This window comes from Hemiscyllium ocellatum, chromosome 24, assembly GCF_020745735.1.
Source record: "Hemiscyllium ocellatum isolate sHemOce1 chromosome 24, sHemOce1.pat.X.cur, whole genome shotgun sequence".
Classification (NCBI taxonomy): domain Eukaryota; kingdom Metazoa; phylum Chordata; class Chondrichthyes; order Orectolobiformes; family Hemiscylliidae; genus Hemiscyllium; species Hemiscyllium ocellatum.
In genome coordinates this window covers 27862321-27877068 of record NC_083424.1, presented here as the reverse complement: position 1 = coordinate 27877068, position 14748 = coordinate 27862321, and the positions used below count along the sequence as shown (strand labels likewise).

Sequence of the window (14748 nt, the reverse complement as noted above, 5' to 3'; positions counted from 1 at the left end):
CCCTAATTCTATATTTTTTTTTTAAAAAGTCTACTAACTTGTAGTCTAAATGTGCAATATAACAGAACATTAACTCACCACCCCCAATTACTGTGTATAAAAATAAATTCTATATTGCTCAAAACCAAAAGTGCATTGCACTCGGCATTATTTCAGCACGGCATGTGGTACTTTGATGTTTTCAATACAACTGCCATTCCGCATAATATTTATAATCAACATTCCCTGGTAAAGCTACTGATTTTACACAGTTGGGACTCTTTTTGGTACAATGTCCTTTCCTAATGACTCTTGTGGCTGCTTTAGTCCACCCATCTACACATAATTCTGGACCGTAGAATATGCTAGCCTGCACACTGGGTCACAACTTTCTGAAACAGCAATAACAACTGGAAAATCTACAAGTTTCAAGTAAACAACAAAAAACCATTCATAGAGATAATGATCCCCTGACGGGTAGTTGATGTTTCAGTGTGCGTGCTCTTCGGAATAGCCCATAGAGCACTGATTCCTACATTGTGGAGCTGATGGGAATAAACCTTATTTAAGAACATTGCAAGTGTTCTCCAACCATAACAACTATTTGAGGGCAGTGTGTGGTGGGGATTGGGAGACTCCAGGTATGCAAGAAGGATCTAATGTGGCGTGCTTTTCTCTGCACATGCCGAGCTGAATCTTTAAAGCCCTGGTGATGACCCGTTTGCCAAATGATTGTGTTCAGGGATCCACTTGATAGTTTTGTAGATTGTGCTCTTTTCAGTATGAGCAATCACTGATGTATTTGCCTCCTTTTAAACTTGGTGGAGAGGGCATATATGCTCTGTGTGCAACTGTTATTGTTGCTTTGATTAATCATGTATTTAAACTGGAATATATCAATAATTTAAGCAGTGAAACCTTCATGGAATTGTTTTGAGTGGTCTCTACATTGGAAAAACTGCCTTCGAATTAAATCTTACATATTTTTGGATAAGATGTGTACTTCAAGAGAATAAAGGCATTGATTTTGTTTGAACATCAAATGTGAAACTTGAAAGGGTTCAGAGGAGATTTACAAGGATGTTGCCAGGGTTGGCGGATTTGAGCTACAGGGAGAGGCTGAACAGGCTGTGGGACTGTTTTCCCTCGAGCGTCAGAGGCTTAGGGGTGGCCTTTATAGAGGTTTACAAATTCATGAGGGGTGTGGATAGGATAAGTAGACAGTCTCTTCCCTGGGGCCGGGGAGACCAGAACTAGAGGGCATAGGTTTAGGATGAGAGGGGAAAGAAATAAGAGACCTAAGGGGCAACTTTTTCATGCAGAGGGTGGTATGTGTATGGAATGAGCTGCTAGACGAAGTGGTGCAGGCTGGTACGATTACAGCATTTAAGAGGCATTTGGATGGGTATAGGAATAGGAAGGTTTTGTGAGAAGATTTGTAGCTCGGGTGCTCATTACTGTGGTTCTGTTCGCCGAGCTGGGAATTTGTGTTGCAGATGTTTCATCCCCTGTCTAGGTGACATCCTCAGTGCTTGGGAGCTTCCTGCAAAGTGCTTCTGTGATATTTCCTCTGGCATTTATAGTGGTTTGTCTCTGTCACTTCCAGTTGTCAGTTCCAGCTGTCCATTTCAGTGGTCAGTATATTGGGTCCAGGTCGATGTGCTTATTGATAGCACTCTAGGAATTCCCTGGCTGTTCTGTTTGGCTTGTCCTATAATGGTAGTGTTGTCCCAGTCAAACTCATGTTGCTTGTCATCTGCGTGTGTGGCTACTAAGGATAGCTGGTCGTGTTGTTTCGTGGCTAGTTGGTGTTCATGGATGCAGGTCGTTGGCTGTCTTCCTGTTTGTCCTATGTAGTGTTTAGTGCAGTCCTTGCTTGGGATTTTGTACACTACATTAGTTTTGCTCATGCTGGGTATCGGGTCCTTCATTCTGGTGAGTTGTTGTCTGAGAGTGACTGTTGGTTTATGTGCTGTTATGAGTCCTAGTGGTCGCAGTAGTCTGGCTGTCAGTTCGGAAATGCTCTTGATGTATGGTAGTGTGGCTAGTCCTTTGGGTTGTGGCATGTCCTCGTTCCGTTGTCTTTCCCTTGGGCATCTGTTGATGAAATTGCGCGGGTATCTGTTTTTGGCGAATACATTGTAGAGGTGTTCTTCCTCTTTTCACAGTTCTGGTGTACTGCAGTGTGTTGTGGCCCTTTTGAACAGTGTCTTGATGCAACTTCTTTTGTGTTTTGGGGTGGTTGCTTTCAATGTTCAGGACTTGGTCTGTGTGTGTGTGGCTTTCCTGTATATCTTTTGTGGTGAATTCTCCATTAGGTGTTCTCTGTACCATCACGTCAAGGAAGTTGGCATATCCATGGGCTTGCCCATCTCTGGACTCATAGCAGAAGCGGTAATGCAAAGATTAGAACAAACAGTCTTACCGCAAATTCAATCCAAACTCTGGGTCAGATATGTGGATGACACCTTTGTAATCATTAAAACCACAAATAGAGAACACGCACCAGATCATCAACGCCACAATCACAAGAATCCGATTCACGAGAGAGGAAGAAAAGGGCAACCAACTCCATTCCTAGATGTGATGGTACAGAGAACACCTAATGGAGAATTCACCACAAATACAGGAAAGCCACACACAGACCAAGTCCTGAACTACAAAAGCAACCACCCCAACACACAAAAGAAGCTGCATCAATCTGCCTCCATGAACACCAACTAGCCACGAAACGACCTGACCAGCTATCCTTAGTAGTCATACACGCAGATGACAAGCAGCATGAGTTTGACTGGGACAACACTACTATTATAGGATAAGCCAAACAGAACAGCTAGGGAATTCCTAGAGGCATGGCACTCATCCACAGATTCTATCAATAAGCACATTGACCTGGACCCAATATACCAACCACTGCAATGGACAGCTGGAACTGACAACCAGAAGCGGCAGAGACAAACAACTATAAATGCTGGAGGAATCATCACAGGAGGATCCCAAGCACTGAGGATGTCACCTAGACAAGGGACGAAACGACTGCAACACACATTCCCAGCTCGGCGAACAGAACCATAACAATGAATAGGAAGGGTTTGGAATGATATGGGCTGGGTGCCGTCAGGTGAGACTAGATTGGGTTGAGTTATCTGGTCGGCATGGATGGGTTTGACCGAAGGGTCTGTTTCCATGCTGTACATCTCTATGACTCTGACTATATCTAGTTAAGTATCTAAAAAAAAATTAAAGAAAAATGAATGGTTTGGTACAGCTGTTATTCACAAATGACATTGTTTTATTTGCAATGTTGAATCAGCAATCGACCTGGAATTAAATAAAACATATATTGAATGTTCCTCTTCAGCCTCTAATTAAATCAGATTAGGAAAGGAACTGTTTCATATAATACACTACAGATTCAACGCGAGTAACAATTAAATCACAAATGCACATTTCTGTCAACGACTGCACTGGCTGAGATGGGAGTTAAGATTAGGAGTCAAAGCAACAGGAAAAATGCTGAAGTTGTGTTAGTAAATGGATCTAGAAAGCATTTTATAAAAATTTGTCTGGGAGGGTGGTGTGGATGTATAGTTTGTGGGATGTCTATTTATAAAACAAAGTTTGTGCTTGTGATTTTAATAAAAATAGTGTGCAAATTTGTCTGTGTATTTGCTCAAAATCAAAAATAGTCTATCGGTTTCTGTAGTGCACGTAGTAAATTTTTGTTTCCGTGAAATTGTGATCTGGGGATAGGGTTAGTTCTGGTTATTGTTTTAAATTGTCTTTGATCTCTGCCATGGGATGTTACGATGTGATTGAATCCTGATTGCACATGTAGAAGGTATAAAAGTCTCTAGGTCTGCAGCATGAGGGTGTGAGCATAAATTGAACAGTTTTGTATTGTGACTAAGTGAAAACATTCTCATGCAGAAGTCAACTCCTGACTTGGCCAAAATCTAACTTTGTACTTGCCTCCTCGCAGGAGATCTGGTTCAAGTTCCACCTGCTCCACTGATATGTAATAACATCTCTGAGCAGGATTATTAAGGTGGAGTGATTGGGGATGGGAATCTTACTGGTATGTACACTTATCCCCAGTTCTGATGCTTAGTAGTGTGAAGGAGGTATGGTAGGTACAAAACCCCAATGCAAACTTGAGAATATTTCTGGCTCTTATCACTACTTTCAGGGACAGAGTTTATGGGAACAGCCTCCTAACTGACAACCCTGGCAGTGAAATAGTGGATTGCAACTGCTTGAAGTTATTCCATAAGCCATAATTGAGCCCTGAGCCTCTACCCTGGATAAAAATTTGATCTTTGAAACTTGACTTATGTGTGTCAATATATTTTTTTTGTGTTGAATAGTATCTTGGAAGTTGTACTTTAAAGGTTTCATAGTGTAATTTTAATGTTCTCAAAGCTACAGTAAGTGGGCGGCACGGTGGCACAGTGGTTAGCACTGCTGCCTCACAGCGCCTGTAGACCCGGGTTCAATTCCCGACTCAGGCGACTGACTGTGTGGAGTTTGCACGTTCTCCCCGTGTCTGCGTGGGTTTCCTCCGGGTGCTCCGGTTTCCTCCCACAGTCACAAAGATGTGCGGGTCAGGTGAATTGGCCAAGCTAAAATTGCCCATAGTGTTAGGTAAGGGGTAAATGTAGGGGTATGGGTGGGTTGCGCTTCGGCGGGTCGGTGTGGACTTGTTGGGCCGAAGGGCCTGTTTCCACACTGTAAGTCTAATCTAAAAAACCTCAACATGTATTTTATGTAGGATCTGGCTGTATGTATCTCTCTCCTCTTTTTTCCTTTGATCTCATTTGCTATGACCTACTTTTGATGCATGACCTACTCCTGGTATGATTCATCAATTTTTTCCTTCTCCAGAGATTTGTGCTTTAACACAATAAAATTATACATTTCACTGTGCCTCACCACACTGTATTTGAGTGGTTGTTCCTCAGTCTTGTAACATTGGCATTTAATGTTTGTGTTCCCCATTATGTACATGAATGACATCACCCTTGACCAGAAAAGTTGTTGGCAAAGTCTCGCAAGCTTGGCAAAGTTGTTGGGACTTTGTAATTTTGCCTGTTTGCTTCCTCTTGCTGGGAAGGCCTGGTTCATGTTAGGCATTTTTGAATATTTGGATGAGAGAAACTTAACTAAAGTATTCTAAATTGAACTTGTAATATTTTTGCGACACTTGCTGTTATGTGGCTTAATCTTCAGGAATCCTCTCTTCTGAGTTTCTTATTTAGCTTACATTTTTTTGTTTTGGAAGTGTCTCTTCAAGAGAAACAGGTGATGCTGGTAATTAGTAAGCTGGCTTTCCATTCTTCTGGGATTGAATTCCGTATGTGACAGTCACGATCCTGTGTCAAATTCAAATCGAACTGTGGCTCATTAGACAAAGATTATCAGGAGCTATGTTAGAAATTTTGTTGAGATTATAAGTCCCAATATAACATAACACTATTATATAAAAGCATTATAGGTGTCATCTTTGAGAATAATCAGTTTTTTTTAAGCTATGTGAAGTGATAACTGAAGGAGTGTTTCATGCCCCAGCATTAAATTCTTTACCCTTCAGTGCAAAAGATCACCAAAACAGTTTAAAATATAGTTTTAAACTCTGGTGGTGTTTCTTTTGGTTTGGTACTTAATGACTACTGCAGTGTCTGTTTTTACCCCAAGACATTTTCTCATTTAAGATTTGATACATGTTTTGCCCAGATCCATGTGATTTTGTAAAAATGTTTGAAGAATTTAGAGCTGAAATCAATAAGTAGTTGCTTTTTATGACTTACAAACTCGTATAGAATGTTGAGTTTTATACTGATCTGTTGTATCTTGGTTTCAAGTTGAGAGGGCATCCAATTTTAAAATGTCAATAGTGAGTTGATTTATTGATGCATCACAAGATGTTGCTAAGCTTTGTGATTTTATGCTTTTAACTTAATTTCCACATTTTTAATAGAATTTGTAAATTGAGCGTGAATGTTTGTTTATACCTTTGTGTTTTATACCTTGTGTTTTGTAATTGCCTGAAGCAAAATGAAGGTGGCCTTTTGTAAATGAATCTGCAAATGAACCTGATTTTATAAATTTAATGTATTCACCATACTCCTTTCATAACTTCAATTATTTTAATTAGGTGGTCTGTATAAATGAAAATGCAGCCTAAAAATACATAGAACTACAAAAGTTCAAAGGATTCATTTACAAGTCCTTGAGCTTGTGGCACTGAAGTTGATATTCATTGAATGTATTTATGTACAGAAAGTGAGTGAAGATGAGACTCTTTAATCAATATACACACTTTGCTGATGCTTGAAATAGAAACTCAACTCTTTTTTTTAAAAAGGAAGAACTGTAAACTGCAGTGTTACAGACCAGACACTTTGAAATGAGGTTAGAATGGCAGCTATGTATTCAAATGATTCCGACATGATGGGCAGATTTAGCCTTGTTTTTTGGTGCAGTAATCTTTTTAAGAGTTCAGAAAAGATTTACACTGTTGGAAGGCTTGAGCTACAAGGCGAGACTGAACAGGCTGGAGCTATTTTCCCTGTAGCATCAGAAGCTGAGGGGGTGACCTTTTTTTTTTAAGAGGTTTATAAAATCATGAGGGGCATGGAAAAGGTGAATAGCCAAGGTATTCTCTCTGGGGTGAGGGGAGTCCAAAACTAGAGGACTTAGGTTGAAGGTGAGAGGCACCAGATTTAGAAAGGAGCAATTTTTTTCATTGAGGGTACTGCATGTATGGAATGAGTGATGGAGACTGGTCCAATAACACTTTTTTTTAAAAAACTGGCTTCTGGATGGATGTATGAATGGAAGGATTTTGAGGGAGATATGGGCCAAATGCTGGCAAACGAGACTAGATTAATTTATGATTGTTGGTCCACATGGATGCACCAAAGGGTCTGTTTCTATGCTATAAATCTCTAGGGTATACAGAGCCTGAAAATACTCAATGGACAAATTGTGTAAGAAATGCACCAAAACAATTTTAAATGCAACCACATGTTTATGAGCAGATCACTGCATTATTGAGTGAGCTGTGCACTTCAAAACTTTATTTGATTATTTTTTAGGTTCTGGCCTGGTTTGAAGAAGGTGAAGAAACTGTAACTGCATTTGTGGAGCCTTTCGTAATACTATTGATTCTAATAGCAAATGCTATTGTGGGAGTTTGGCAGGTAAGCTATCATTTTATGTAAACTAAAGCTTTAGTCGACAAAAGAATATTTTGGCATTGCATTCATGAGCAGAGGAATTGGGAGCAGGCGTAGGTCATTTCTAACCTCTACTCTGCTCTTGTCATTGAAGAAGACAAAAAAAACTGCAAATGCTAGAATCCAAGGTAGGCAGCCAGGGAATACACAGCAAGCAATGCAGGAGGTGGAAAAGTCGACATTCAGGTGTAATCCTTCAGAACTGGGGGTGGGTATAAGGGGAGCTGCAGATAAAGGGGTTAATGGGAGAGGGTGGTGAAGTGGAGATAGGTGAAGGCAGGTAGAGTGCATGACTGGTTGGTCCATGGGAGGAATGAGTCCGGTAGGTGGCTAGGAGGAGTGGAAAGGGGGTCAGGAGATGGGAAGGGAGAATATTTGAAATTTGGAGAACTCGATGTTCATCAGGAAGGGCTTATGCCTGAAACGTCGAATTTCCTATTCCTTGGATGCTGCCTAACCTACTGTGCTTTAACCAGCAACACATTTTCAACTATGTTCTTGGTGGCATCTAGTTGGAGTTGGCTGAAGTATTGAAGGATGATGCATTGGATGTGAATTTTGGTGGGCTGGTAGGTGAGGCCGAGGGGGGGGACACTGTCTTTATTGCGTTTCAGGGGTGTGCGGTTTAGAGCAGTGGAGTGGGGAATGGAGGTGGTGCAATGTAGGGCTGTCTGCATGACAGGGAGGAACGTCACGTTCGAAATAGGTGGATATTTGGGATGCTTGGTAGTGGAATGTCTCCTTGTCAGAGCAGATCCGGTGGAGGAATTGGGAGAATGGGATGGAGTTCTTGCAGGATACTGGGTGTGAGGAATTGTAGTCCAGGTAGTTTATGGGAGTCTGTTTGTAGTAAACAACTGTCTGGAGACTGTTGCAGGATATGGAAATGAAGAGGTCAAGGGATGGGGGTGGGGTTGTGTCCAAGATGGACCAAGTAAATTTGAGGGTGGGGTGGAAGTTGTGGGTGAAGTTGAACTGCTCCAGTTCAGCCTCAGTGCAGGAATCTGCGCTGATGCAGTCGTCAGTGTAACGACGGAAGAGTTGGAATACAGTGCCTGTGTAGGTACTGAAGAGGGACTGTTTTGACGTGAGCCCAAAAATGATCTGTGGCCTTAGCTCCACATTCCAAATTACCACCACCAATCTTTTGATTCCTTTGTTGGTTAAGAATCTATCACCCCACCTCAACTGTATTCTGGGGCAGTGTGTTCCAAAGACTTAGAAACCTAGAAAAATGGGTACAAGGGTGTACCATTTGACCCTTCAAGCCTGCACCGCCATCCGATATGATGCAATTTCAATATCCCCACTCATGTTTTCTCTTCATACCCTTTGATCCCTTTAGCCACAGGAGCCAGGTTCAGCAGCTTCTTGAATATAATCAAACAAACTGGCACTGGGAGCTTTCTGTGGTAGAGAATTCCACAGATTCACAACTCTTGAGTGAAGAAATTCTTCTTTGTCGCAGTCCTGAATGGCTTGCCCCTTATTCATAGACTGTTACATCTAGTTCTGGACCACACGCACACACACACGCACACGCGCACACACACACACACGTCTGTCTTTGTGTGTGTGTGTGTGTGTGTGTGTGTGTGTGTGTGTCCATCTCATTCATCTAAATTAATGAGTACAAGCCCAGTCAGTCTAGTCTGTCTTGCGTCGGTCCGGCCACCGCAAGAATCAGTTTGATGAAGTTTCGCTAGGCTCCTTCAATAGCAAGCATGTCCTTCCTCAGACTAGGAGACCAAAATTATGTGCAGGACTAAAGGTGTGACCTCTGCTGAAAATGTGTTGCTGGAAAAGCGCAGCAGGTCAGGCAGCAGCCAAGGAACAGGAGATTTGACGTTTCGGGCATAAGCCCTTCTTCAGGAATCTTCATTCCTGAAGAAGGGCTTATGCCCAAAACGTCGAATCTCCTGTTCCTTGGCTGCTGCCTGACCTGCTGCGCTTTTCCAGCAACACATTTTCAGCTCTGATCTCCAGCATCTGCAGACCTCACTTTCTTCTTTTAAAGGTGTGGCCTCACCAAGTCCCTGTACAATTGTAGCAAGACATTCCTCGTCCTATACTCCAATCCTTCTGCTATGAGTATAGCTGCTTTATAAATAACAACTTCTAACACTTCTTCACGATACAACAAATTTCCATATTTCCATCTTAAATTGACTTATTTTTACATTGTTCTGCTAATTCTAGTTTCTCCCATCAGGGCAACGTCCTTTCAGCATCCACCTTGTCAAGTCCCATCAGGTCTTATGTATGTTTCAAAAATATCCTTTTCATTCTAAATTTACTCCATGCAGTAAAGCCATTGAGGATGATTAATTCAACAACATGTGAAGTATTACCTTGCATAAATGACTTGATATAAATCAGAGTAGGCCCACTTTCCTTCTCCATTCCTACTCCTGTTAAAATTGTATATCCATGTACAACATCAACTGGAGGGTCGACATGGGAGCAGAAAAATTGTGAATACTGGCCTAGCCCTTTTGAGGTCAAAGAACTGTTGTGCACAAAACTACTTTCTTTTCTCCATTTTTCAAATATTTTCATGATTATTTTGCCTGCTTATAAATTGTTCCAGAATTGTGCACATTTATTTCTTTGCTTGCAGTATTTCTACCTTCAAAGGTTAGGGAATAGGACATAAATAGAATTGGGTAAGTTGGGAGGGACTTCTTCCATAGTGCCAGCAATCCATCTCTTACAAAATGATTTGTGGATAGTGTGTCATTTGGAATTTTGAAGACTGAAATTGAATAGATTCTTGTTTGTATAGGTACCAATGGACATGGAGAAAAGTAAATAGAGTTGATCTATAGATTATTATTAATAATAATTTATTATTTTTAAATTGTATTATTATTATTTCATTATTTTTTATTTTATTTCATTTTTTTATTATTATTAATTTATTATTATTTCTAGCTGAAAGGGTGGACTGACTAGCTTCTGTTCCCATGTCCCTGTTATGCTGAGAAAGTGGAACATTTTCAAGAGCATCAGGGAAACAATGTGGGACAAGATGCTCTGTCATCAAGATATTTTGTGGAGGTGCTGGTGTTGGACTGGGTGGACAAAGTTCAAAAATCATAACACCAGGTTATAGTTCAACGGGTTTATTTGGAAGTTCTAGTTTTCAGATGTTATAAATTCTGTCTTATGATCCTGTCCCGCTAGTTACCTGATGGAGTAGTGCTCTGAAAGCTAGTACTTCCAAATAAACCTGATAGACTATGACCTGGTGCTGTGATTTTTAACTTCGTCAAAATTTATTCAGCAGTGAGGCACGAGCTGCATCTACATTCAGCAAGTTCATGACTTAAGCACAGCAGGCAGCTCATTTTTAGGTTAGTAATGTGCTACCTATTTTCCAGAAGGAAATTTGTTTGTAGAGCAGTATTCTTCCTCCAGTTGGATTTCAGTGCTATGTATTTGAGTTGACAAAAGATTTATTTTAAATTCACTTTTTTATCCTCTCTTTAAATAGTCTTTTTTTATTATTATTTCTGTTCTCCATTTCAAACTTATCCAAATTTTTGAAGAGAGCTGGGTGTTGCATGGCAATATGAGGCATGTACGAAACCATTCTGCTTCATCCAGTTCCGGTTTCTGAAAATCTGTTTGTTTTTTTTTGGCTTGGTGTAGGATATTTTGAAAATAAATAAATGGAAATTAATGAGTGTTTTAAACATTTTTAAGTTCTAAATTTGTTAAACTATACTCTTTAGATCAGTGCTTTTTAAACTAACTTCCAATTTTTAGAACTGGAAGAAAACTTGACCGCAAACACCAGCAAAATAGCATCAAAGCAGCATAGTAATGTCCAGTTTCTAACTAAAGTCAGTGTTAAGGATCAATGTATAATAAGTAATGCACCACGTACATATGAAATCTTTTTTTACGAAGTACTATGAAAACATTATCATTTTGCAAACTCATGCATGCTGCCATCAAGCTCTCCTTGGTGAAGCTCCCTTATCGTTTTTCTCCTCATCTGCTCACTTGCCTAGTGGATCTTTACTTTATTTTTCCTTGTGCATGGTAACCTCGTTGTTCTGCATTTTTCCTGCATCAGGTCAGGTTAGAAACATCCCGGGCCTGTTGAACTTCACTACTGTTGGAAGTTTTGTCTGAAGTTAGTGTACTGTGGGTCCTACCAATCACTCACCCACCAAAAATGGCCTGAGCCTGGGTTATCTTTCCCAAGTTGTTTCTCTGAGAAGGGAAGCTCGCAAGTGGAAAATGTGGATTGCAATCCTTGCTTTGGCTAATGTAGATCTTTGTAACTATTTCCCCAATATTACAGGGAAGCCTAACCATAATAGCTTCAAATTTATTTTGAGTAAAAAGTGTGTATGTCAGAACAAGGGCTGATTGCATAATGGGGAAATATAAACTGAAGAATACTAAATTGTTGCTCCATTGACCATTTTCCATAATTCTGTTCCAGATTGGTGGCACAGTTTTCCCATCTCACCAGGAAGATAACTATTTTCCTAGGGAGGGTGGGTGAATGAACACTTGAAGGTGATCAGCAAAGAAAGACATTAGAAAATGTCAGTTCAAATCACCAATGGTAAACGAAAATAGGTTCCTTTTATGGAGGTTACCCAACATCCCATTTACCTTGACATGAATCATTCCTGAAACTTTATTTGAAAAGGCCAGCAAACTTCTGAAATGCAAATTCTCACAATTAGCCTAGTTCTTTGCTTATAAAATCTATCTGCAATGGAAGTTATAGATCGATTTTGTTTTCTTCAGTTGCTAATAAACCATTTAATATCTGTCATGGCTTCATGTTGTTGAATTATAATGAAGGCAGACTTGAATTTGTAAAGGTTAGACTTTGTTTTATGCTTGACTGAACTGTGTAGTTGAATAGAGTGGCAGCTGTATTTTGCAGTTTTGGAAAACATGGTGGGTCATTTGAAAAGTAAGTGAAGCATGTTGTTACTGGATGTAGGAAGCTCATAAATCGTAGTAGTGGAGGGACACTTTTTTACGATTGATGGGATCTCTGTACTGATATGCCTCAGGAAAATATCCAATAGCAAGTTTTTTTCCATTTATAAATGGGTTATTGGAAAGATAGGCTTTTATTCAAAATGCACATTGAGACATAAACCTCAGTATTTTGTGGGAAATGGATGGAAAAGATAGTAAAGGTGTTTGACAAAAGTAAGTTAGGATTACATCAAATTTTCAGAGAAATGAAAGCATGAACTGAGTGGCAGTTGTAACTTCTATTTATTAGCAGAAAAATGGCTCTACAGCAAACAGCTGAGATCTTGTCGTATATATTACCTTGCTGGTTCTCCAAACTCATTTTCAACCCTGTCTATTTTTGCAAAAAATTTACAAAAAAATTTGCTTCTGAAGGTTAAGTAGGAACGAGAAGGCATCTGTCATGGCATCCTCTCCTTGCATCTTCTCTTTCCTACCTCTGTGCTGGCTTTTGAAGGAGGTCATTCCTTTTTTTTGTGTGTGAATCATCATAGATGAACTTTCCCTAGGATTTAAAGTCAATATCACAAGCTCCTCAGTGAAGCCTTCTGTGTCCTTGCAGTACTTTATTTGGCTATCTTCCAGATTTGAACCTGCAGAATTTGATGCACACAGATTGGCTTTAGCCTCAGCAGTCACTTATTTACCCAATAGTACCATACCAAGTACTCCAATGGAAAGGTGATCACTCTCCTCGTCGGAGAATGAGCAAGAAGAGGTTGGATCACCTGACTATTATATGGTCATAATTGATCAAGACACAGTATTAAAACAAACTGAGGGATGCCAATATGGACAACAAGTAAATGACATCTTTAGTAAGATCTGGAAGGTTCAGTTCAATCTTCCAAACATTTACAATCTAAAATTAATGTTTGTTTGAAGACTGTATTTGAGAGCCCTGATGCATCATTCAATGTGGAACACTGGCTTATCCTTGAGAAATGGTAGTAATTTATATTTGAAATGGTTTATTTTTCCTATAAAGATTATCGCCAAAAGGCTTAGCTTACTGCTAGCAACGCTCTGTTAAATTTAGTTTGATTGGCACTGCCGTTACCCCTGCTACTTGGCTTTGCGCTATATTAGGCTGTTCTTTCGCAGGATTTGCCATGTGACCCCATCAGCTCAGAGAATAGATCTAATTATCCTAAATCAGGTTTCTGACTCAGATATAAGTAGATGATTTTGAATAGAAAACATGTAAATTCACTGGTGTTTTGCATTAAGAGGCTTTCAGTCAGTTGCTATGGTTTGCTATTGCATTAAGAGTGACTACTTAATTATGAAATGTGAAAATTGAGCATAAAAATAAATTGAAGTGTTTAACTGTTGCATCTCTAACACAATTACTAAATTCAAAGACACCAGGAGCAGGTCATATTGTCTCTTGTTCTCTTTTTGAATTTGTATGCTGCCTATGTTTTTAAAAAAAAAATTTGGTCACAGAATGTAGCTATTGCTAAATAGACCAGCATTAGTTGCCCTTTAAGGTGGTGGGTGCTTGAGCTGCTGCCTTGTACCAGTGGAGTTGATGAGGTAGTGGGATGGAGCAGTTACACCAAAATGTGCTCTGATCTTGTGCTTTGCAAATGATGGGGAACTCGAGAGGTGAACTGCTTGCCATAGAAGTCCTAGAATCTGACCTGCTTTTGTAGCTACAGTATTTGATCAAGTTTAGTTTCTGATCAATAGTAACTTTTGGGATGTTAGCGGGGGATCTAGTGATATTAATGCAATTGAATGGTTAGGTTTTCACTTGTTAGAGGCAGTCACTGCCTGACATTTGAGCTATGAATGTTACTTGCCACATCTCAACCCTGGATATTCAAATCTAGCTGCATATGGACGTGAACTGTTTCAGTATCTGAGGAGTCATAAGAGGTGCCAATCATTGTGAAATCATCAGTGAAATACTCCTTATGATCGTTGGGCCTAGTCTGCTACTCTAAGGGGCTTTTGTGATGTCCTCGGACTGTGTATGACAAAACCAGTGCAGTTAACCCTTCCAGCCGATTCCCATTGACTCCAGTTTAGTTCCAGCTCCTTATTAAATTAAATGCTGACTTGATGTCAAGAGCATTCACTCTCACTTCCACTCTAATTCAGCTCTCTCTTGTCCATCCTTGGGTGAAGGCTGTATTTAGGTCAGGAGCTCCATGACCATGGTGATTTCTGAGCAAGTGCCTCTTGATAGCACTGTTGATTGTTTGCTCCTCACTTGGCTGCTGATGGAGAGTTAATTGTCAGGGTCAAATGGTTTCTCCTTCTGCTTGTCAGCAGCACCTGCCTAGGCAGTTTTCTGTATTAATGGGTAGATGCTAGCATTGCAGCTATACAGACTGGGACAAATGGGTAATGGAATGGATAATCTTGAAACGTTTTTTCAATACTGTTGATAGAATGTTGTCAATGCCCATTGCCTTTGCAGTAACCACTGCCTTCAGCCATTTCTTTATCTTGTGGAGTGAATTGGATTGGCTGAAAGCTGGAATTTGTTATGCAGGAGACCCCA

At 40.1% G+C, this 14748-nt stretch overlaps 1 protein-coding gene across 2 annotated transcripts in view; it reads left to right on the top strand.

Moving 5' to 3' along the window:
• The window catches only part of LOC132827122 (sarcoplasmic/endoplasmic reticulum calcium ATPase 2), a 91450-nt gene that overhangs the window by 7587 nt on the left and 69115 nt on the right, over nucleotides 1-14748 (top strand). For both annotated transcript variants that reach the window (XM_060843624.1, XM_060843622.1), the window contains exon 4: nucleotides 7077-7181. In XM_060843624.1, the coding sequence (XP_060699607.1) occupies nucleotides 7077-7181 (105 nt within the window). The remainder of the gene's footprint in view (nucleotides 1-7076; nucleotides 7182-14748) is intronic.